The sequence below is a fragment of the Littorina saxatilis genome, linkage group LG11, assembly GCF_037325665.1.
Source record: "Littorina saxatilis isolate snail1 linkage group LG11, US_GU_Lsax_2.0, whole genome shotgun sequence".
In the NCBI taxonomy this organism is placed as follows: Eukaryota; Metazoa; Mollusca; class Gastropoda; order Littorinimorpha; family Littorinidae; genus Littorina; species Littorina saxatilis.
Window position 1 is genome coordinate 6,406,872 of NC_090255.1, and position 22,943 is coordinate 6,429,814.

A 22,943-nucleotide genomic window follows, 5' to 3' on the forward strand; every position below is an offset into this window, starting at 1 on the left:
CCCCGAGAAACCCTTCCGCCCGTAGCGGAAACAACCGTCGTCGGCTACGACCGGTCTCGATGAAGACTCCACTCGTCTAGTCATCTGCGCAGAGGTGGTCCCTTGCTTCCACCGTCGTCTAGCGCTTCTCTCGTGTAAGGTCCCTCCCTTATACGCCATGGAAAACCCTCATGGAAACTCCTAAAGAATTTAACCAAGTCTTAATACAACATTCTCTAAAACCATCTCTTCTTCCAACCGTTCATGTACCACTCATACATTCTCGTTCATTCCACGTTCACATTCCGTACAGATTCAATATCCAAACTAACACTTAATCAAAGAATAACACTCCCCATACCAAGCATGACCGTCTTAAACATAACATAAATGCGTAGCAATTATGTTCAAGAAATTCCCCATGAAAAAACCGTGAAACAATTACATCAAGAATTCTCTCAACGCTTCACACTAAGATTGGGTGCACTTTATACACACTAACCTTTACGCTCCAGCTATGTATTCCAACGTCAATAATATACAACATAGTAAATCATTTACCTTAAGAGACCCGTCTCTTGAAAGAGTACTTGTTCCCAGAACAAGTCTGACACACGCTGAACAACCTTCCCGGTTGGAAATCTCACACGCTGTGACGTTAGTTACCCCTGACCAGCTACATGTCTCAAACACAACTCACATCAAGCTAAGCCAGTTTTACGTGCAACACCCGAAACACGTGAATAACGCCAGTCCGGTCAGCTACCCTCGCCTGTACAACATTTAGGGAGGTTAAAAACACGACGTGGTTTCACCTCACAAATATGCTACTCACATCTTTGTGACACAAACTCCTTCAAATCAACTGAATGATATCACAAATGCATACACATACAGACTCTCCTGTCTCTCTCTGTCTCTAGGTCAGTAAATGTATATCTGCCCTCCCCCCCTTCCCCCGGCTTTGCCTCTCTCTCACTCACACACTCGCACACATGCTGACAAACATGTACACTGACACACAAAATTATTATCGATCATTTGAGATACGATTTATTGTGCTTTGAAAGTACATGTAGCCAGATCTCAGTAGATGCCAGGTGTGTGTGTGATTATCATGTATGTCTGTCCGTCTGTACCTTTGTAATACCAGCTTATCTGAATACATGTGTGCTGGACTTAGAGTACTATACCTCTACCTGTCCCAAGATCGGGCAATGAGCGCTTCTGGGGGGATAACGCGAGACAACTCCTGTGATCGTGGCGCGAGGTTCCGCCTGTTACCATTGTCTTTTTACCGTATAAAATGCACGACTTACACACGAACTGTTACCAAAGCGACATGCTATTTGGGACCAATGCACGTTTTTTTCCTTTTTGTGTGTGATCTTGCCGCGAGGTTCCGTCTGTTACCAGCCGAAAGAAAGAAAGGGCATAACCTCACCAGAACCGCCCATTGGTTCCAAGAGGACGTACAACTAGTCATGTGTGCTGGCCATTTTTTGTATCTGTTTCATCTGTTTGTGTGCCTGTTTCATCTGTTGGTGTGCCTGTTTCAGAATGATCTGCACTTGACTCGCCAGCGGTTCCAGACCATCTCAGTGACCTTATCGCAACAGATGGTCATGTTGTTAGCCAGTCTCATCTGCCTTGTCTTCACCACGTAAGATTCTTAAGGCAAAAAAGAAAGAAAGAAAGAAAGCAAGCAAATGGGCAGCCCCTCCCCCCCCCCCCCCAACACATACATTCACACAAAATAACAAAAAGGGACTTGTTTCTAGGTTTTCAATTGACTTTTTCTTTCCAACTTGTTACCAATTTTCAGTAAATAGTCGAAACTCCCTTTTAAGACCGTCCTTTTTCAGACGTTCTGTTCATAGCCTCTATCAATTTACCTCCATTTTAAGACTCCCTCTCATAAAGACCTGATTTTCTTGGATTTTTGAAAGTCATAAAAGGCGGGGTTCCCTGTAAATCATTTAATTTTAACCATAAATGAAGTTTTGTTATGGTCTGTGTCATGCTTTTACCATTCGTAACTTCCATTTCTTTTCTGCAGGATATGTGGAATTCAGCACATACAGCGAGGCAGTTTTGAATCTCCACTGACCATGTTTGAATCTCTGTACTTTGTGATCGTGACGTTCTCCACGGTGGGTTACGGAGACATCTCACCTGACATCTGGCTGGGCCAGGTGTTCATCATGATCATGATCATCGTGGCCTTCACCTTTATTCCAAGACAGGTGAGATATTAGATTCATGTCAGATTTCATGGAATGTGGTGCACCAAGGAGAATTCAATTCGTTCAGGGGTTATGTGAAAGGAGTTGCTTCCCTGACCTCGTGGCTAAAGCCCCCGATAGAACAGCCTGGAGAAGGGGTTTTTCCTCCTCAGTCCTCATGTCCCCCCAACGACTTCCACAGTCAGGGGACTGATGATGATCAATCAATCAATCAATGAGGCTTATATCGCGCATATTCCGTGGGTACAGTTCTAGGCGCTCTGCAGTGATGCCGTGTGAGATGAAATTTTATACGGCCAGTAATTGCAGCCATTTCGGCGCATATTTACCTTTCACGGCCTATTATTCCAAGTCACACGGGTATAGGTAGACAATTATTAACTGTGCCTAAGCAATTTTTGCCAGGAAAGACCCTTTTGTCAATCGTGGGATCTTTAACGTGCACACCCAATGTAGTGTACACGGGGGGAGGTTCGGACACCGAAGAGAGTCTGCACACAAATTTGACTCTGAAATAAATTTCCGCCGAACCTGGGATCGAACTCACGCTGACAGCGGCCAACTGAATACAAATCCAGCGCGCTACCAACTGAGCTATATCCCCGCCCCATGATGATGATGAAATGAGTTGCGGTCGCCGCTCCTTTCAGTGAACAAGTCACTTCTTCACAATTTCCAACAATCAGAAATGCGATGTGGTGCTAACAGAAAAATGTCCATGTTTATGTAAAATGAAAATGGACATTAAAGTTTTCTTAACTTATCGTATGACTGTATACAGGTAGAAGTGTTAGCCTCCACCTGGCTGGAGCGACAGAAGGTGGGCGGAGAATACAGCCGACGGGCGGCGCAGCGAAACAAACACGTCATCGTCTGCTCCAGCGCTCTGACCCAAGAGACCGTCATGGACTTCCTCAATGAATTCTACGCTCATCCCAAACTTGAGGTTGGTGATTTGTTTTGTTACTTCAACACCATGCGCTGTTGTGTGCTAAATTCTATGGATTTTCAGTTTGTTTGTTTTTTTAAGTTCAGTTGAGGAGTCTCATCAAAACCAGAACCAGTTAGCATTTCCAACAACAGCAATAAAATCAACACTCAAAATAGATTTAAAAAATAAAAATAAGGGGACACAATCGAGCCTGGATCTGTTTAGACTGGTACTTGCATGGATAGTGTCCCTTGGTGTGTCTCCAAGTCTCCCAACTCTCCAAACTTTGCCTTCCACCATGAGGCCTTCGAGGCTGTTCATGGACATATTCTGCACGTTAATTTTCACCCGTTGTAACTTTAAAAAAACAAAAACTTACTGTAGTATTGGAACAGAGGCAAGAATTAGATTGTTTTATCATGGGAGTAATTAGAATAGGAAATTGAGTTCGAGACCAGCCGGGAGACATGCATGCCATGCACATCGTGGGATGTTATGCAGGCTATTTCAAGTAGAACCCAGGATACATTTTTTTATTTTTTTTTCATTTATTTATTTTTTTTAGAGCAAGTCACTGTAACGAAGTGTTCGAAATAATCTGAGAATGTTCTGTTCTGAATAGAAGCCAGTTGACTAACCATTGATCATTGAGATCAGGGAATGCTGCATTTTAATACAAACAAAAGTGCGGTTGAATGGAATAATGCTTTTGTGTGTTCTTACTTTTGTGTGTTCTTACTTTTGTGTGTTCTTACTTTTGTGTGTTCTTACTTTTGTGTGTTCTTACTTTTGCTGAGTTCTGTATTCTTTGTTCTACTTTTTTCCCTACTGGGTATTTTTCCTGCTTTTATTTGCTACATTTATTCGTTCTTACTTTCCTTGAAGTTTTTTCCCCTGGCTAATGTCTTCCTTTCACACTGCTTTCTGTCTTTTGCTAATTTCGTTTTGCTTTTGCCTGTCTTTCTGTCTGTCTTTCTTTCTTCTGCTAGTTTTATTTTTATCAGTGTGTCTGCAGTCAAACCTGTCCAAAATAACCACCCAGGGGAAAGAATTTACCCGATGCTCCCCAGCATGTCGTAAGAGGCGACTAACGGATTCTGTTTCTCCTTTTACCCTTGTTAAGTGTTTCTTGTATAGAATATAGTCAATGTTTGTAAAGATTTTAGTCAAGCAGTATGTAAGAAATAAGTCCTTTGTACTGGAAACTTGCATTCTCCCAGTGAGGTAATATATTGTACTACGTTGCAAGCCCCTGGAGCAAATTTGATTAGTGCTTTTGTGAACAAGAAACAATTGACAAGTGGCTCTATCCCATCTCCCCCCTTTCCCCGTTGCGATATAACCTTCGTGGTTGAAAACGACGTTAAACACCAAATAAAGAAAGAAAGAAATAACCACCCAAAGGACCTACAAACAGTGGTTATTATAGACGGGCGCTGTGGCGGGATGGTAAGATGTCGGCCTCTTAATCGGATGGTCGAGGGTTCGAATCCCGGCCGCGGCTGCCTGGTGGGTTAAGTGTGGAGATTTTTCCGATCTCCCAGGTCAACTTATGTGCAGACCTGCTAGTGGCTTATCCCCCTTCGTGTGTACACGCAAGCACAAGACCAAGTGCGCACGGAAAAGATCCTGTAATCCATGTCAGAGTTTGGTGGGTTACAGAAACACGAAAATACCCAGCATGCTTCCTCCGAAAGCGGCGTATGGCTGGCTTAATGGCGGGGTAAAAACACGTACACGTAAAATTCTACTTGTGCAAAAACACGAGTGTATGTGTGAGTTTCAGCCCACGAACGCAGAAGAAGAAGGCGTGGCTGTTATAGACAGGTGGGCGTTATTGAAAGTTGAATTGTACAGAAAAACAACCTGCCGGGAATCGTTATGGCCAGGTGGTTGTCAGGACAGGTGGACGTTATTGAAAGCTGAATTGTAGAGAAAAACCACCTGCCGGGGATCGTTATGGCCAGGTGGTTGTCAGGACAGGTGGACATTATTGAAAGTTGAATTGTAGAGAAAAACAACCTGCCGGGGATCGTTATGGCCAGGTGGTTGTCAGGACAGGTGGACGTTATTGAAAGTTGAATTGTAGAGAAAAACAACCTGCCGGGGATCGTTATGGCCAGGTGGTTGTCAGGACAGGTGGACGTTATTGAAAGTTGAATTGTAGAGAAAAACAACCTGCCGGGGATCGTTATGGCCAGGTGGTTGTCAGGACAGGTGGGCGTTATTGAAAGTTGAATTGTACAGAAAAACAACCTGCCGGGGATCGTTATGGCCAGGTGGTTGTCAGGACAGGATTGACTGTACTTTTTGTGGTTTACTACTTAATCTTTCTAATGTTAAGATTGTCGTTCTTTGTTTCCTTTAGCTGTCGCTTCCTGCAATTCAAAATCCTTCTTTTTCTGTTTGTTTTTGGTACTTTGTTCTGTCTCTGTATTTTTCATTATTTCTGTAATTCAAAAACAGAAATTCAGAATCAAAAAAGAAAAATTTTGTTGAATGGATGAATGCACTACTGTCTCACTTTAATCACTGCTCTGATAACAACAACATTTTTTTTTTGATTCTGAATTTTGGAACGTTAGCAGTCGATGTATCGATGGATTACAGAAATAATGAAAAATACAGACAGACAGACCAAATGACATGCTGACAAAAACATACCTTTCTTGTTTTTTTATTAATTATTTCTGTAGTTCTGATAAAGTGCTGATACTTGCAGAGCACACCCTCTCACAAGAAAGTCCAGGTAATCTTGCGAAAAGTTTCAAGCCACTCCTCCCCTCTCCCCCCCCCTCCCTCTCTCCCCATACCAGAGTGCTGCATTGTCCTGCCTTTTTGGATTTTGAAAGTATAGCATATTAGATCAGTAATGAAAATGAAGCAGATTTGATCACTAAGCTAGGGCACACACAAAAAAAAGTTTTATGTTTCTGGTAACATGGTTACAAAAAATGTTGGTAGGTAGTTTTTTGTTTTTTGGTCAGCGTAGAAAATAACTATTCAGTGACGCAAAGAGAATGGACTTACTCTACAAAGAGAAAGACAACACATTACAAAACAAATGAGACAAAAAGGCAGAAAACAGGAAAGGAGTAGATAATAAACATTTGAAATGCGACAAGAAGTTTTTAAATGCTTTGAGGATGTCCATTTTGGACTAAATTTTCATTCATTGACAGAATCAGACTGTAAAATATTTGACTGAACAGAAAAATACCCCAATTAGAAGCATTTACTGTAGCAGATACGGAAAAGGTTTGTGATTGTATGTGTTTGACATTTTATTGGCTAGCAAAAGCATGTGGAAAAAGAATTAGCTGTTATACCATGCACATGATACTTTGTTATTTGCGAAACCATGCACCTGTGATTTGATTTTCAGTCTGCCTGGAGGGAAGGGAATTAAATTTAGTACAGTGGAACTTCCCTTTTCAGATCTCCTGAATTCTGAGAAAATCGGGTCTTAAAAAGGAGGGAGTCTTAGAATGGGTGTAAATTTACAGAGGTATTGAACAGAAAGTCTGAGAAAATCAGGTCTTAAAAAGGAGGGAGTCTTAGAATGGGTGTAAAAAAAAAAAAAAAAAAAAAAATATATATATATATTAAAAAAAAAGAAAAAAAAAATCCCTGCGCTTAGAACTGTACCCACGGAATACGCGCGATATAAGCCTCATATTGATTGATTGATTGAAATTTACAGAGGTATTGAACAGAAAGTCTGAGAAAGCAAGGTCTTAAAAAGGAGGGAGTCTTGAATTGGGAGAGGGGGGTAGACGATCTTCAAAGGGGGGTTCCACTGTAATGGCCATACATTTGATAGTTTTGTGTTGTCATTTAGTCATGGGAAAAGGGTTGAAACACAAGGCTTTCATATTGTCAATTTCTGTTAAATTTTATTTTCTTGCGTCATTATGTACTTTGGTAGATTTCTGTTCTGATTCTTGTTTCATTATTGTAGCAGATGATTTTGTATGTTAATGTCTGTGAACTCTTAAAGACACATAGTTCTTTCATAATATGTATGCTATCTTGTAAGCCACTGCATGGATCATAAAAGATTCCAACTCTCTACAGTATTAAGTTAAGTCATGTTCATTTTTGGTATGTGACCAAGTAGAAGGGTGGTCTTATCCCATGTAACAGCCTTGATTAGATCTAAGAATTTTGGTGAGCCGATCATATTCATGAGAAGAAGTGTGGCTTTAAGTAATAATTCAGTGCTCAGCGTACAACTTAGACTCACTTACCAGTAGAGTTTGTATCTTAGATTTTATATTGTGTGTTGTTAATCTTAGTTGTGCCACCTGTTTTGCGTAGCTTCAGTTCACATACAATTAATTCATAGCTGTTCACTTTGGTTTTGTAGAAGACAGTTTAGCTGTTTTATACAAGTATTGCAGTGTTTTTCCCAGCCTCTGAGGACACATGGACGATTTGTTGAAATAACTGTCAGGATTGTGTGGGGTGTGAAAGAGTGAATAATTTTGCTCTTTTTTAAGACAAACTTATGACACGCCGGGTTCCTGTACATGTGTATGAGACATACCTCTTCGTTAGTGTTTGTTTGTTTGTTTGCTTAACGCCCAGCCGACCACGAAGGGCCATATCAGGGCGGTGCTGCTTTGACATATAACGTGCGCCACACACAAGACAGAAGTCGCAGCACAGGCTTCATGTCTCACCCAGTCACATTATTCTGACACCGGACCAACCAGTCCTAGCACTTACCCCATAATGCCAGAAGCCAGGCGGAGCAGCCACTAGATTGCCAATTTTAAAGTCTTAGGTATGACCCGGGCCGGGGTTCGAACCCACGACCTCCCGATCACGGGGCGGACGCCTTACCACTAGGCCAACTGTGCCGGTCCTTCGTTAGTGACTGGCCTATGATGTCACATGGGAAATAATGTCATGTGGGGAAACTTTTCCACGTGATATTATACAGGGCAGTTGCCTCCGAAAGGGGCGTACGGCTGCCTTGATGGCAGGGTAAAAACGGTCATACACGTAAAATTCCACTCGTGCAAAAACACGAGTGTACGAGGGAGTTTCAGCCCACGAACGCAGAAGAAGAAAAAGAAGAAGAAGATACAGGGCTGCGAGTCTCTTAGTGAGGGGGTTGTGTACGTCTCATACACGTGTACAGGAACCACGTACGTGTCGTTACGTAAGTTTGTCGGAGAAAAAGCGTGGTTATTCACTCTTTCACTACCCATAGAACTTATCCAACATAATTATTTCCGGAATTCATCTTTTGGGTCCTGGATTTAAAATATGTTACGGTTCAACTCCAAATGTCTTGGCTGTGTCCGCTTGGTAGGAACATTTATTGTTCTCCTGCATGTAAAAACTATTGAATGTCTAGAATCAAAAAACAAGAAAGGTAGGTTGTTGAAACGTTGGCAGTCTCTTTTTTTATGGATTTATTGGATGTCTAATTTAACTGCCAGGTGTCAGACTATTAAATAATTGATGGGTCGAGAACAATAAAGTATGAGTCAACGAGAATGGCAATGACCAAACATCAAGGCCTGGGAACAACGCATGTGTTGTGTTGTAGATTGTGTAGATTGATAATTTCCCTCAAAGTTGTAGTAACTGATATTAGTGCATGCACACTCCATTGTTGTTCCTGCACAGTGTTGTATCTGTGGACAGGCTTTTATGCTGTTATGTGTGCGTGTATGTGTATGTGTGTGTGTGTGTGTGGGTGTGTGTGTGTGTGTGTGTGTGTGTGTGTGTTTCTCTCCTATTGTGTGTTGTGTATCCGTGCCTATGTCAGATATTCAAAAACATGTTTTTTCTGCATGTCCTATGGTCAGCTAATGTGTAGAATTCTCTGTAGAATGTATCTATAAATTACTTCCTGTTAAATCGTAACAATTTATGTTCCCATGGCTCTGCTTTTACAAAATCAATGCATCAGCCGGTCGATAAGTATGCACCTTTTTGCATTGTGAAATTTACTCATAGTTTTTGGTGCATCTGGCATATATTTTTGACTCACATGCGAAGCAAAAGTGAGTCTATGTACGGCCGTCCGGAAAACTTTAACGTTGGATATTTCTTGGACACTATTCAGTCTATCAGTACCACATTTGGCAAGATGGTGTATGATGACAAGGCCCCAAAAAACATACATAGCATCTTGACCTTGCTTCAAGGTCAAGGTCGCAGGGGCCATAAATGTCTAAAAACCAGCTATTTTTCACATTTTTCCCATTTTCTCTGAAGTTTTTGAGATTGAATACCTCACCTATATATGATATATAGGGCAAAGTAAGCCCCATCTTTTGATACCAGTTTGGTTTACCTTGCTTCAAGGTCAAGGTCACAGGAGCTCTTCAAAGTTGGATTGTATACATATTTTGAAGTGACCTTGACCCTGAACTATGGAAGATAACTGTTTCAAACTTAAAAATTTTGTGGGGCACATGTTATGCTTTCATCATGAGACACATTTGGTCACATATGATCAAGGTCAAGGTCACTTTGACTTATGAAATGTGACCAAAATAAGGTAGTGAACCACTAAAAGTGACCATATCTCATGGTAGAAAGAGCCAATAAGCACCATTGTACTTCCTATGTCTTGAATTAACAGCTTTGTGTTGCATGACCTTGGATGACCTTTGGTCAAGGTCACATGTATTTTGGTAGGAAAAATGTGTAAAGCAGTTCTTAGTGTAGGATGTCATTGCTAGGTTTAGTTATTTGACCTTGACCCTGACGGTCAAGGTCATGTAAAGGTCAAGGTCAAGCATGTGAGTCGTATGGGCTTTGCCCTTCTTGTTCGAAACTGAAAAGCATTGTGGATTATTTGCTGTCATTTTCATCCAAGCATGGAGCAGTTACTGTGTCACATGTTTATGCTTGGAAAATTCCTTTGATTTTCATAGAATTCTGACAGGACCATATGATTACGACATCTAATCCTGTATCCCCTTATAATCGCTTATAAGACTTATCCTGTTTGTGTTTTTGAAGGAGCACATGGTTCTGTTACTGTGCCCGGGCGGGGATGTAGCTCAGTCGGTAGCGCGCTGGATTTGTATCCAGTTGGCCGCTGTCATCGTGAGTTCGTCCCCACGTTCGGCGAGAGATTTATTTCTCAGAGTCAACTTTGTGTGCAGACTCTCCTCGGTGTCCGAACACCCCCGTGTGTACACGCAAGCACAAGACCAAGTGCGCATGAAAAAGATCCTGTAATCCATGTCAGAGTTCGGTGGGTTATAGAAACACAAAAATACCCAGCATGCTTCCTCCGAAAACTGCGTATGGCTGCCTAAATGGCGGGGTAAAAAACGGTCGTACACGTAAAATTCCACTCGTGCAAAAAACATGAGTGTACGTGGGAGTTTCAGCCCACGAACGCAGAAGAAGAAGAAGAAGTTACTGTGCCCAAATATATTGAGTAGCGCGCCGTACTGTATGGCAGCTCACTTTCCCCAGTGAGAAAGAAGCCCGAATTTCCATGGCAGTAACCTCACAGCCACAGGACTATAGGAAATCTTAATCCCCTTATGCCTCATCCCCTTATCCCATCATCCCTTATCTTATCCCATCATCCCTTATCCCAGCATCCCTTATCTTATCCCTTTTGCGTTTTGCAGGAGCACATGGTGTTGTTGCTGTGCCCACAAGAACTGGACAGCAGCATGCAGGTCATCCTGAAAGACCCCAAGTGGACACACAGGGTCATCTACATGAAGGGGTCCGCCCTCAAGGACATTGACCTCAAACGATGCAGGTGAGAGAGAGAGAGAAAGTCGAGAGGGGGGAGGGGGGAGGGAGGGGGTGGGGGGGGAGCCTGTGCCTGTGTGTCTTTGTACACATTGTTAGCAACCTGTTTTTCTTATTGAACCTTAAGATCAGATTAAAGGTGATTGGTTTGCAGAAGTTAAAAATATAATCTTAGGAGATGAGTTTTAAGATTGTTTTCAGACTTTAAAACGATTTTAGTGCTGATGTTGTTTTGTGTGTGCAGGATACAGCAGGCTGAAGCATGTTTCTTCCTAGCGCCCCGCCCTACCAGCGACAAAAACAAAGCTGTGAGTTACATGCATCACTGATTCCAGGATTTCCGCAAGTTTCATCGCATGCGCTCTGGCCCCCTCTCTCTCTCTATCTCGATCACTCTCTCGATCACTCTCTCGATCACTCTCTCTCTCTCTCTCTCTCTCTCTCTCTCTCTCTCTCTCTCTCTCTCTCTTTCTTTCTCTCTCTCTCTCTCTCTCAATCACTCTTTCTCTCTCTCTCTCGCTCATTCACTCTCTCTCTCTCTCTCTCTCTCTCTCTCTCTCTCTCTCTCTCTCTCTCTCTCTCTCTCTCTCTCTCTCTCTCTCTCTCTCTCTCTCTCTCTCTCTCTCTCTCTCTCTCTTTCTCGATTACTCTCTCTCAGCTCATTGTAAGGACAGAGAGAGAGAGAGAGAGCGCCTGGTTGCCCGCACTCACTTTTGATTGTTTTTCTCATTTACAATGACATCGTTTTAGAATCAAAGCTGATATTAATTGAGCAAAGTCTACTTCACAAAGTCTACTTCACAAAGCTCGCAGACGCTGCATGAAGCTCTGGCACTGAATTTTCGGTAAAAAGACTTTGCAAAGTAAACTTCAGACTAACTTAAGAACAGTGTTAAAAATAAGACTTGCTCTTTCTCACTGACTGGGGAAAGACCATAACAATGGGCGGTTCTGGTGAGGTTATGCCCCCTCTTTCTTTCGGCTGGTAACTGGCACCACCTCGCGGCAAGATCACACGAGAAAGGACAAAAAACTTGCATTGGTCCCAAATAGCATATCGGTTTGGTAACAGTTCATGTGTAAGTCGTGCATTTTATACGGTAAACAGACGATGGTCGGTTCTGGTGAGGTTATGCCCCTTCTTTCTTTCGGCTGGTAACTGGCGCCACCTCGCGGCAAGATCACAGGAGTTGTCTGGCGTTATCACCCCAGAAGCACTCATTGTTCTGTCTATGTTACAGGATCAGCACACAGTGTTGCGATCATGGGCGGTGAAAGACTTTGCTCCCCACTGCAAACAGTACATCCAGCTCTTCAAGGCCAAGAACAAGATGCACGTCAAGTTTGCCGGTCAGTTGGGACTTAATCAGGCATAGGAATTCTCCTCGAAAAGCTACACATTTTCGAGGAGAAAAAAATTCCTCTTTCGAGAAAAAAAAAATCGAGAGAGAACAAAAATGGAGGAACAAAAATCGAAAAAGACAATCTGGCTGTGGACTGGGTGGCCGAGTGGTACACTGATAGTCTCGCAGATAACAATAAAGGACATAACCCTGAATGTATCCACGAGGCGCTTCACAGTTCTCGCACATGGACAGTGTGTGCCAGGGAACTCTCTCCAAAAAGCGCGCTGGGCGAGAACCACAGAATTGGTAGCAAAGTAAAGTTCAACGATTTTGGTCCTTTCCTGTACTGGAATGCGATCCATTCAGGCTTTAAAAGAATTCTAAGATGCTTGTCTCAAATTCTATCTGAAACAGAAAAGAAAATATCACTTTACAGGAAAAATATTAACAAATTAAATGTGGACACTTTTTATGGCCCACCCTGTATATTTGTACATGCACCACAATGTATTTGCTGGGAAGGGTGAAATAATTGGTTTGAAATGTGTGCTACTGCAGTTCATATGCAGTCTGTTAAACTTTCTTCCTTTATATCAGTTTGTTCTTAATTCTCTTGATTTGACGTGAGACAATTTAACACCTGCTTGTTTCAGAGCATCTGGTGTGCGAAGACGAGTTTAAGTATGCTCTTCTTGCAAACAACTGCTTGTACCCTGGATTGTCTACCCTGGTGTCTCTGCTCGTTCATACTTCCAGCGGACTGTAAGTACTAAGCTATGTGTTCTCTGTGTTCAAGAGAATTTTTAATTAAAATTGATAATTACGGGTGTGTCTAATATTCTGGAAGGTTGATGTGTTGAGGGAAGGTTTGTTTGTTGTTCGAAAAAAGTGTTGTTGGTGTGTGCGTGTGTTTGAGTGAGGGAAAAAGAGAGAGAGAGAGAGAGAGTGTGTGTGTGTGTGTGTGTGAGTGAAAGACTGAGAAAGAGAGTGTGTGTGACTGTGTGTGTGTGTGAGAGAAAGCGAGCGTGTGACGTAGGATGTGTGTGCGTATGTGCATGCGTGCGTGTGAGTGTTTTTGAATAAATAAACAATTTAATAATTTCACTTTCGAACCAACTAAATTGCAACAATTTTATTCAGACCGCTAATATACCCCTAGCTTTTACCCCTCCTCTTGTAAATTTATACTTGCATGATAAAAAGAAATTGTGCATAATATGACACCTTTCAAAATGAATACATCCTTTTTAAGCATTTTGTGAAATGCTCTGATTCCAACAGCTTACAACAGTTTTTGAAGCCCAGGTAAAGTGCTTTGTGATGTAAGCATTGTATGGCATCCTCAAGTTTATGCTTGCATGGAGTTTTGTTATATGTTTGAGATATGTTTGTGAATTGTTCCTTTGTGAACATTTTTCATTTGAGTGAGTTTTTGGCATGTTGTCGATTTAATTAATATTTTTTCTTGACTTATTTTGATCAGAAAGCAAACACAAACAGCAGATGCGGGCACACGCACGCACAAACGCATGCGCGCACACTCTGTGGCTTGGAATCCCCTTCTTTACTCTGCTGTTGTGCTTCAGTTATTTGGTTTTTAGTGTTTTTCTTGGGGTCTTTTTTTATTTTGATTTTAATATTTTCTGATGTAGGTCAGATGAAAGAAAAAATTTATAGTTGAGTAAAAAGGCCATTTGCTCCTGCTGTTACTTTTCAGCAACTAACCCATGCTTGTTTAAGTTTTAGTTGCAACTTAGTTGTTTCATTGCGTCAAATACCTTTTTTTCAACTTTTTGTTCTGTTTGTTTGCAGCCTTGATAAGATGTGAGTTGCATAGCATTGGTAGTTCAATTTAACAACCTCTAGCTTCTTAATTCTTTGATCTTGCTTCTGTGACAAAACAGCGGGCTGTTTGTATTTATTTTGTGAAGAGCTTTTAATCAAGCTTTGAAATTAGCATGGTTACGTTTAATTTAACAATCTCTAGCTTCTTAATCTTTGATCTTGCTTCTGTGACAAAACAGCCTGTTTGTATTTATTTTGTGAAGAGCTTAAAGGTGGTCGTCTACATTTTTGCTTTTTTTCAATAATCTTATGGTTAGATTTCGCTAAAAAGTTATGTCAGATGATGAATGAACCATGGGGAAAAAAGTTATAGAAAAAAAAATATATGTAAAAAAAGATTTTATTTTTGGGTAGCGTGACTCACGCTTCCAATATTTTGTTTTCTGTTTGCTGAGAACATGTGCTTTGCCTACAAATACTGACCAATCAAATTCATGTCACTATGCTTATAGCCACGCCCAAACAAGTGCAGCAACAGTTTGACACTGGAGCGCTGTCCACACTTTTTTTTAAACGCTCGAAATGCACGGGATTTGAGAGGAGTTTTGCGCTTGGCATTTTCCAATGCTGGAATACTACAATGAATTTTCAAACGGCTACACTGGCTTCGTCTTTCCTGCTCGAAAGGGGGTGTATTGTTGATAGTTGTAGACAATAGACTCTGCATTTTAATGGTCAAATGGCGATTTCGGTATAAAAATGTAGACAAGGACCTTTAATAAATCAGCATCGTGGTTACGTTTAATTTAACAATCTCTAGCTTCTTAATTCTTTGATCTTGCTTCTGTGACAAAACAGCCTGTTTGTATTTATTTTGTGAAGAGCTTTCAAGCTTTGAAGTCAGCATGGTAGTTGAATTTAACAATCTTATTCTTTAATCTTGCTTCTGTGACAAAAAAGCGTTTTTGTATTAATTAAGCTTTTGTGAAGATCTGCTATCAAGCCTTGAAATCATTTAAAGTAGAATCCTTGGTGTTTGCTTTCTTGTACTGTCTTAGAGTTGTTTACCGAGCGACGGGCGTGGTGGTAAGACGTCGGCCTCCTAATCGGGAGGTCGTGAGTTCGAATCCCGGTCGCTGCCGCCTGGTGGGTTAAGAGTGGAGATTTTTCCGATCTCCCAGGTCAACTTATGTGCAGACCTGCTTGTGACTTAACCCCCTTCGTGTGTACACGCAAGCACAAGACCAAGTGCGCACGGAAAAGATCCTGTAATCCATGTCAGAGTTCGGTGGGTTATGGAAACACGAAAATACCCAGCATGCCTACTCAACGAAAGCGGAGTGAGCTGACTATGCTCTCAGAGTATAGTGTGCGGAACCCAAATGGGCAAACGAGCTCACACGTAACCAGAAAAATTCTGGAACGCTGAAGAAGAAGTTTACCTAGCTTCAGCTTCCGTCAAAGTTAAAACAAAACAAAACAAAAACTGACAAAGAAACAAGCACCAGGCCATGGCAGTGTAGAATACGATATACTGTACAATATTCTCATTCTTTGCACTCAAAATTCCCGGAGAAGTCATATTGTATGTACTCTGGATCCAATTACTCAAGTGCCCCACCCAAACTCTTGAATTAACTTCTTTATGATGAAACTAACAACTATGGTTTTTGAATTTAAATATTTTGCATTTGTAACTTAATATTGCAATAGTATGCTGTCTCTTCTGAACAGCAGCCATCAATCTCAAGCTCTAGATCTTAACACATTTTTTTCTGAATCAAATTTAACATATGATATTAGATTTCTCTTCTTTGAGCCATGTGACATCAGAGCTAGGCCGACTTAACAAAAAAAAAGACAGCCAATAAACAAAAGAAGAAATTTCTCTTCCAAAATTGAATATGAGGCTGTGCCAAAAGGTGCTCTGGGAGACCCCTGTCAAATTTGCACATTGATATTTTGTTTTGTAATCATACATTTTTCCTGATTTAGCCTCACTTAGCTTAAAAGTATATCAAAGATACAACATGCACAACATTAAGGTGCATGTTGGCCTTTGAAAGGGTTAAAATACAAAATAATTACAAGATCCAGGTCCGAATGTTGATCCGGAAGTGGGGACATTTTAGGGGACCCACAAACAACGATTTTTTGTTTTTTATCTTTCAAGTTGAGAGTCATTTTTTTGTAGATGGGCGAAAGAGGAGAGATTCAGCTTTTTAATCAATGTAAAAAGCAGAACAAAATTCTTCCCGAAATGTGTGAAAAACGGTTTTTTTAAAAGCTGTTACGATCGTAACCTATCATGTCAGATGTCACACCAGCAGAAAAGGTTGACGGCAGTGATTTGCTCCAGAAATCTCTCTAGAAGAACACAGAAACAAGTGCTGCAATCTTAGTTTGACGTTTAGCAACGGTGAAAACAGCACTGATTGTTGTATATATTTTATATCAGGCATGTTTTTTACGGAGTAACTTCGTCATGTCAGAGTGTTTCGATCGAACATTTAATAATTCTGGCCGCGATTTTACTTCTACCGGATGTTTGTCGCATCGCAGTAAAAAGACATTCCTTCCCACAATGCCTTTCGCGCACTTTTCCCTCCAAGATGGCGTCGATAACACGCAGCGGTAAGTATCAGTTCCATGTCAGCTTTTTCTTGTAAGTTGCGGTCAACAGAAAGTTCAACCCGAAAAACAAAAAATACTGAGTGAAAGTTCGAAACCTAAAATAACCTTTGGAACCGTGTTAGACAGTTTACACGGCTATCATATGCAGGAAACAAACTCAAAAATAACAAAGACTGCCTCAAAAGTGTTAAGTCAGGCGTCGATCGAAACTCCTGACACAGATATCAAACTGTCAACCGAAACTTTGACACGGCTTCGCTCGTGTCATGTGGGAACGTTTGGCTCTGGCCTTCATCAGTCAGCACGATATGAGCTAAAAACGGATCAAAATGTCCCTTTCTTTCCACAAACGGGCTAAGTTTGCGATTCCCACCATTACTCTGGCAAAACTGCTAAATTTACATTTACTGTCGGATGCAACACATGACATCATCATTTGTGTCCATTCTAAAAATATGTTACCTCCGACAGATGAATGGTATGGCTGGCAATCTTTTCTCCAGGCATGATCAATGTTATTGTTTCTGACAGCAATGAAAGGACTTCACCAAATGAATAAACTTGGTTTTTGATCAAAACTGTGCTTTGCTGTTCTTGAATTCAAACTGCTAGTAATTGCTATCTGTCGGATGCAACACATGACATCATCATTGCACTATATTGTGTTCAGTTTCTATCAGCAATCAGTACATTTTAGTTTAAACACCTGCTACATGGTTATATAAATGATACAAGTAAAAATTTGCTCAAATGATATAGGTTTACAACTAATTTTACTTGTCTTTCATGTCCATTGTTACATCCGACAGATTCCCAAAAATTACGATTACACATCATTTTCTCAAAGTCGCTTTACTGAGTTATCTTTTTAAGACTGGAATTGTATGTCCAAATGACTATTCTTTCACATTGTGTAAGTGTTGAAATGATACTGTTACTTTTATTTTCTTATAAAATGTCCCCCTCTGACAGAGCACCTTTTGGCACAGCCTCATATCCGTCTTCGAAATGGAAACAAAGTTCGAGAAGGCATCACAATGCAAGAACTCACGTCTCGTAAATATTCAATCACTTCATCCGCATATTGTCTCCCCAGGGATTGACAAAGAATGTTGAGAACAACAAGTTTGTCTCGATGACTTCTTCATATGAGCAGTAGGAAATAACCTGCCTGTATCGATATCACATGTAATTAAAGACTAGCATGTAGGCGGCTGGCTGAGACAATGTGGATAAGAAAAGTTTTGAATCAATGAAGAGACGCTGTTCGCTGCTGTCCTCCATTTTTCAAGTCACGGCATGAAGGCTGCAACGGTGCATTCTGATTGGTCCCCACCTGCGATTGACTCGCAAAGAATAGAGCATGTTCTATCGCTTGTGACTGACTGACGTAGCTCGATCCTAGCTCGATCGTATGCGCAAATCCTCTTGTAAATTGTAATTAAGTGGAAGGGTGCACTTAATTTCCATGTGAAAGCCTGGCTTAACGCCTGCAGTGGTTTTCAAGGGAAGGATAACTGCAGCACTGTCTTTATCAAATGTCCATGGGAGTACAGGTGAAGCGCTGAATGTGTCAATTTTCTTTAATAATGATATATTCTTCTTCTTCTTTCTTCTTGTCGATCACTTAATAATGATATATGAATGCCTTGCAATTTACATGCTTTGGTTTTAAAAAATTTCTGTATACAAATATGAATAGAATGTCCAGGAAATATTGACCTAAACAGGTGAAGGGCGTCTCTTTAAATGATCTATGAATGGCTTGTATTATGCTTTTGTCGTTAACGAATTAATATGTACGATTATGAATGCCTGCTTAAGGCCTTTGCAGAGTACATGAGAATGTATCCTGAGCTTGCTGGTGCTGTTACACGTGTGTGGTTTATCAGTTTTTTGTAGGGATTTATATTATGTAAGGAAAGACATGAAGAAGGTCTGAAAGCGAAACAAATGATTATAATATGAATAGTTATTTCCATTTATTCATTCATTCATTCATTCATTCATTCATCCATACATCCATCCTTTCATTCATTCATCCATCCATCCATTCATTCATTCATCCATCCATTCATTCATCCATCCATCCATCCATTCATTCATCCATCCATCCAGTCATTCATTCATTCATTCAATCCATCCATCCATACAAACATCTGTCCATTATTATTCATTCATTCATTCATTTATTCATTCATTCATTCAATCCATCCATCCATACATACATCTGTCCATTATTATTATTCATTCATCCATCCATCCATACATCCATCCATCCATCCATCCATCCATTCATTCATTCATTCATTCATTCATTCATGAAATGGTCTTTTATTCATTCCAACAAAGAATCAATTAAGTTTTCTTAAGAATCAAACTCAGGTATATAATTTCTACAAATGTTTAAGACCCAAAGACCTTATTGAAAGCTGAGAGAAAAGCAACCTTACAGCGATGGGTGCAGTGAAACGGAGGGTGGGGGATGTATTGATGCAGAGGTTAAAAAGAAATGACCGCCCTAATATGGCTCTTCGTGGTCGGCTGGGCGTTAAGCAAACAAACAAACAAACAAACAAAAAGAAATGCTATGACATTAAATTACACATCTTACCCAACTCACATATAGCAATTAACTCTAGTTCAGTGCTGGTAACGCTGTACGCATCCCCTTGGTAACAAGGGAAGCCCCTCTAAAAAAAGAGTGACCAATACCCATAAGGCCATATTAATACATACTTCCGACTTCCGTATGCGCGCGCATACGCCGCCATATGCATCATTCCATACTCAGCGAGCAGTGGGACTGGTCGTGTTTTTGTACGCTCTGGCTGTGTTCAGCCATCTGTCACTTCGTCTACGGACTTGGTCACTTACCTCTTGGTATCTTCTTGCTTGTCTTATCGTCTCTTCATGTTGAGGTGAGATCTTTCTGTTTTTTGCTTGTGTTTGTGGGCGTTGTTGACCTTAAATTGAACTTGTGAAATTTTCTTGTTTACAAAATTTTTCGTGAGTTGTTTTTGGTCATGGCGGTTAACGCCAAGAAGCGGCAGTTGTCTAAACGAGTAACTGCTGGTTCTCCACCGACAAAGTAAACACCTGGGAAAGCAAAGGCTTCCGGACAGGCTTGTGTTTCGGTTCATGTACTGTCTTTGCTAAAAATATCGATGTTTTGGTCGTCATGCCTCCTTCTCCGTTTTTGACGGCTAAACCTTTAGACAAGGTTTCTCCTGTGGATAAGCCCGCTTAGGCTGCCTTAGTTTATGTGTTTCCCGGTCGTGCGTCTGCGGACGTGGCGACATTGTTGCTCTCTTTAAGTTCACAGGTTTCTTCCTTGGCGGGGGAGTTCGCTTCCACGCGGGCGGAGATGCGTTCGCTTCCGGTGTGACGGGGGTTTCGTCTCTTGCCAACGTTCGCCTGCGCCGTCTGCTACTGTGTCTCAGGCTGATGTTCATGCGGAATGGGATGATGGGACCACGCCTTCGCTTGTGGCCTGTGTTCCGGTTCCCGGTGGTTCACACCAGTTTAAAGGTATGTTTTCTACCCAAGTACCCGGGTTCTCCGGGGAAAGGGTAGAGCGTCTCCAAGAGAAAGTAACTCCGGGCTCTGGCTTTGTGGGTGAAAGTTCCGAAGCTGAGGCTGGCTCTGACTGCATTGGCAGCAGGTCGGTGGCGGTTAGGAACCTTGGAGAGCGAACGGAAGATTTGCGCAACCAACCGCTTCTTTAGATTGTGGTACGGGTGTGCGTCTTTCGCTTCCGCCCGGGGGGCAGGAAGAGAACAGTATAGCTGGCTCTTTGTTTGACTATGGGAGTCAAGCAGGGGGTCAGCTTCCGGATGGCACGGGAGTGCCTGACGGCTGTTCAGAAGACGGTGCTTCCGCGGAGGTGGTTGCACTGAATTCAAATTGCCGTTTAGGCTGTCAAGTGCAGTGGCACTGGTGGCTTAAGCGGCTTCAAGGTACAATAGGATCTTCTGGTGCATGTTTAGGCATCCGGTTGGTTCTGATTTTTGCCGATCCTTGGCCGATTTTGCTAACGCTTTTGCGGCTGTGGCTTCCGGTTAAAGGATGGTTTAGCCTTCTGCCGTTAACACTGTGGTGTTGGTAGTTGGCGCTCATCAGTCTTCGGCTTTCGGTTCCGTTGTTGCGGTTCCTCTGCTGTTACTCAGGCTAAATCCACTTCCTTTTCCAGGCTTTCAGCTGGTATGAGGCAGGTGGATGGAATATCCTTTCGGAGTTCCGGCTTTTGGGAAATTTGTTCCGAACCTTTCCCTTTTGGCAAGTGTTGCTTTTTCGGGATTGGTTCCGGCTCTCATCCTTTTGTAGATGGTTGGAATACCACTGTACAGGTTGATGAGGATTTGGAAGACTTAGCTTCTGGGGCAGATGGAGACGCCTCTTTGTTGACTTTCAGCGAAGCTGCCATCTTTGTTTACATGGATGGCAGAGGTTACTACGCGCTTTTTCCCTGTAGGGTTAGCGGTAGCATTGTCATCTGCCTTTTCTCCTCCATCTTTTTTGGCGCGTCTTGCTCCTTCTTAGGATCAATTTGCGAACTCAATCGATGCTTTTCCCCCATCTCTGCCTTTGTTGGCATCTCAGGGGGAAGCTCATACTTCAGCTTTGCCGCGTTTTGCGCATTTTCAGCTGACCTGAGCCTTTTAAGGGAATCTTAGAACGTTGTGTTCTTGGATTCTCTGTTGGGGTCGTTTGAGCTTGTGAAATTTGTTTTTTCACAATTGAGGCTCCTTTGTTACCACTTCCTTTGTGGGCAACGCTCGGCTTAGCCCCTGCGGTGGCGGGGCTTTAGCTTGCGTCATCTGCTCAAGCAGCGCGTCACGCGCTGATCGCTATCCGTAGGCTTCGGTTTACTCCAAGCTTAAGAACGTAGTTGATTCGTTTGCTTTTTCTACGGAACCGCCACCGGGTTCCCCGGAATTGGCGAACATCCGTCTGGTTGTTAATAGCTAGGAGTGACTGTCTCTCTGTCAGAACAAGGATCTCCTGGCTATGTTTCATTATGGCCGCACTCCTTTACATTTACCGCTTTTTAACAAATCTTGTTCGTGCGCGGTTACGTCCTATCTGGATATTTTTGTTTTCCGTCAGGACGCGGATACGAAGGATGTAGCTTTGCTTTTAGCCTGGGTGTAGGTCTCTTTCAAAAAGGTTTGTTCTTTTGGCGAGACCTTAATCTCTTCTTTTCTTGAAGGTTCCTTTTTGTGAGTTCGCTTCTATGCACAGGGATTCTTCTCTATCTTAAAAGCTCACTGCAGAAGGAAAGCGCACGGCAGGCCTTGGCTTTTTATTGTTTTCAAATAAAGGCTTCAGGCTCGCCGTTCTCGACTTTATCTTTTGTCTCCTTACCCTCGCGTTCGTGGCAGGGTTCTGTGTCTAATATCCACCTTTCTTCCCCCTGAGGCAAGTTAGCGGTGGGTGTTGGTAGGCACACAAAAGCACTCTTTCTTTCACACTTGTGGCAGTTATGTCAACTGGAAGTTAGTTCTCGGCATCACTCTTCTTTCGCCTTTGTGTTTAACACAGCGGCTGGGGGGGATTAGGTTTCCCTCTTTGTGGGGGGAGACACGGGTGCCTCCCTTTTGGTTCTCTTTCATGGTTCGTTTGGTATTTCAGAGCTTCAGGGTTCTGATCTTTTTTCTAAGTCATACGTTTGTTGAGCCGTTTTTGGATCTCTTGGAGATTGTGCAAGCGGCCCTTGATAGAAGTCCTTTACTCCAGGTGTAACTGGGAGTGCAGGGCTGGAGCACATTAGATGTCTAAGGCTTCTCAGCTTTTATAGGACCCTTTGTGGTCTGTTGGGTGTTAAGCAATAGAACAAAGGGTTGGAACATGTGTTGTTTCAAGCAGACAACTCCACAGGGGGCTTTTCTCATCAAGATAAGGGGGTCTCTCACTCCCTATCGCTTCCTCACGGAACATGAGAGGTTTTGGTGGTTTTACCATCACGAGATCTTTTTAGCAGCGAAGTACCTTCATGAGAGTCTCTATGACTGGGCGGACTCTCTAAGTCTGTCGGCCACATGGCCACTTGGAGCAGACTCTCTTTGACCACGTGTTTTTGTTCCTTCAGGGGAATGGGAGTAATTTCTAATAATGAGTTTTTGCCTTTTGGTACTTTCGCCTTTTGCTTATTTTCGTCGCCCGACTGCCGGGCATGGAAATTTTTACTCTTGTTTTACTTTGAGTGGCCTGCCGGTCGCACAGTTTGGGCCCGTTCTTTTTGGGTTGCCAGACCTCGTTAGGCTGGCAAGAGGG

The 22,943-nt window shown here is 42.1% G+C and overlaps 1 protein-coding gene across 2 annotated transcripts in view; it reads left to right on the forward strand.

Moving 5' to 3' along the window:
* Positions 1 to 1,538: 1,538 nt before the first annotated feature.
* Positions 1,539 to 22,943, forward strand: part of LOC138979614 (potassium channel subfamily T member 2-like) — a gene marked incomplete at its 5' end in the record, with an annotated part of 50,671 nt that continues 29,266 nt past the window's right edge. For both annotated transcript variants that reach the window (XM_070352329.1, XM_070352330.1), the window contains 8 exon segments: positions 1,539 to 1,642; positions 2,039 to 2,225; positions 3,007 to 3,171; positions 10,773 to 10,909; positions 11,147 to 11,210; positions 12,144 to 12,252; positions 12,902 to 13,010; positions 13,530 to 13,553. In XM_070352329.1, the coding sequence (XP_070208430.1) occupies positions 1,539 to 1,642; positions 2,039 to 2,225; positions 3,007 to 3,171; positions 10,773 to 10,909; positions 11,147 to 11,210; positions 12,144 to 12,252; positions 12,902 to 13,010; positions 13,530 to 13,553 (899 nt within the window).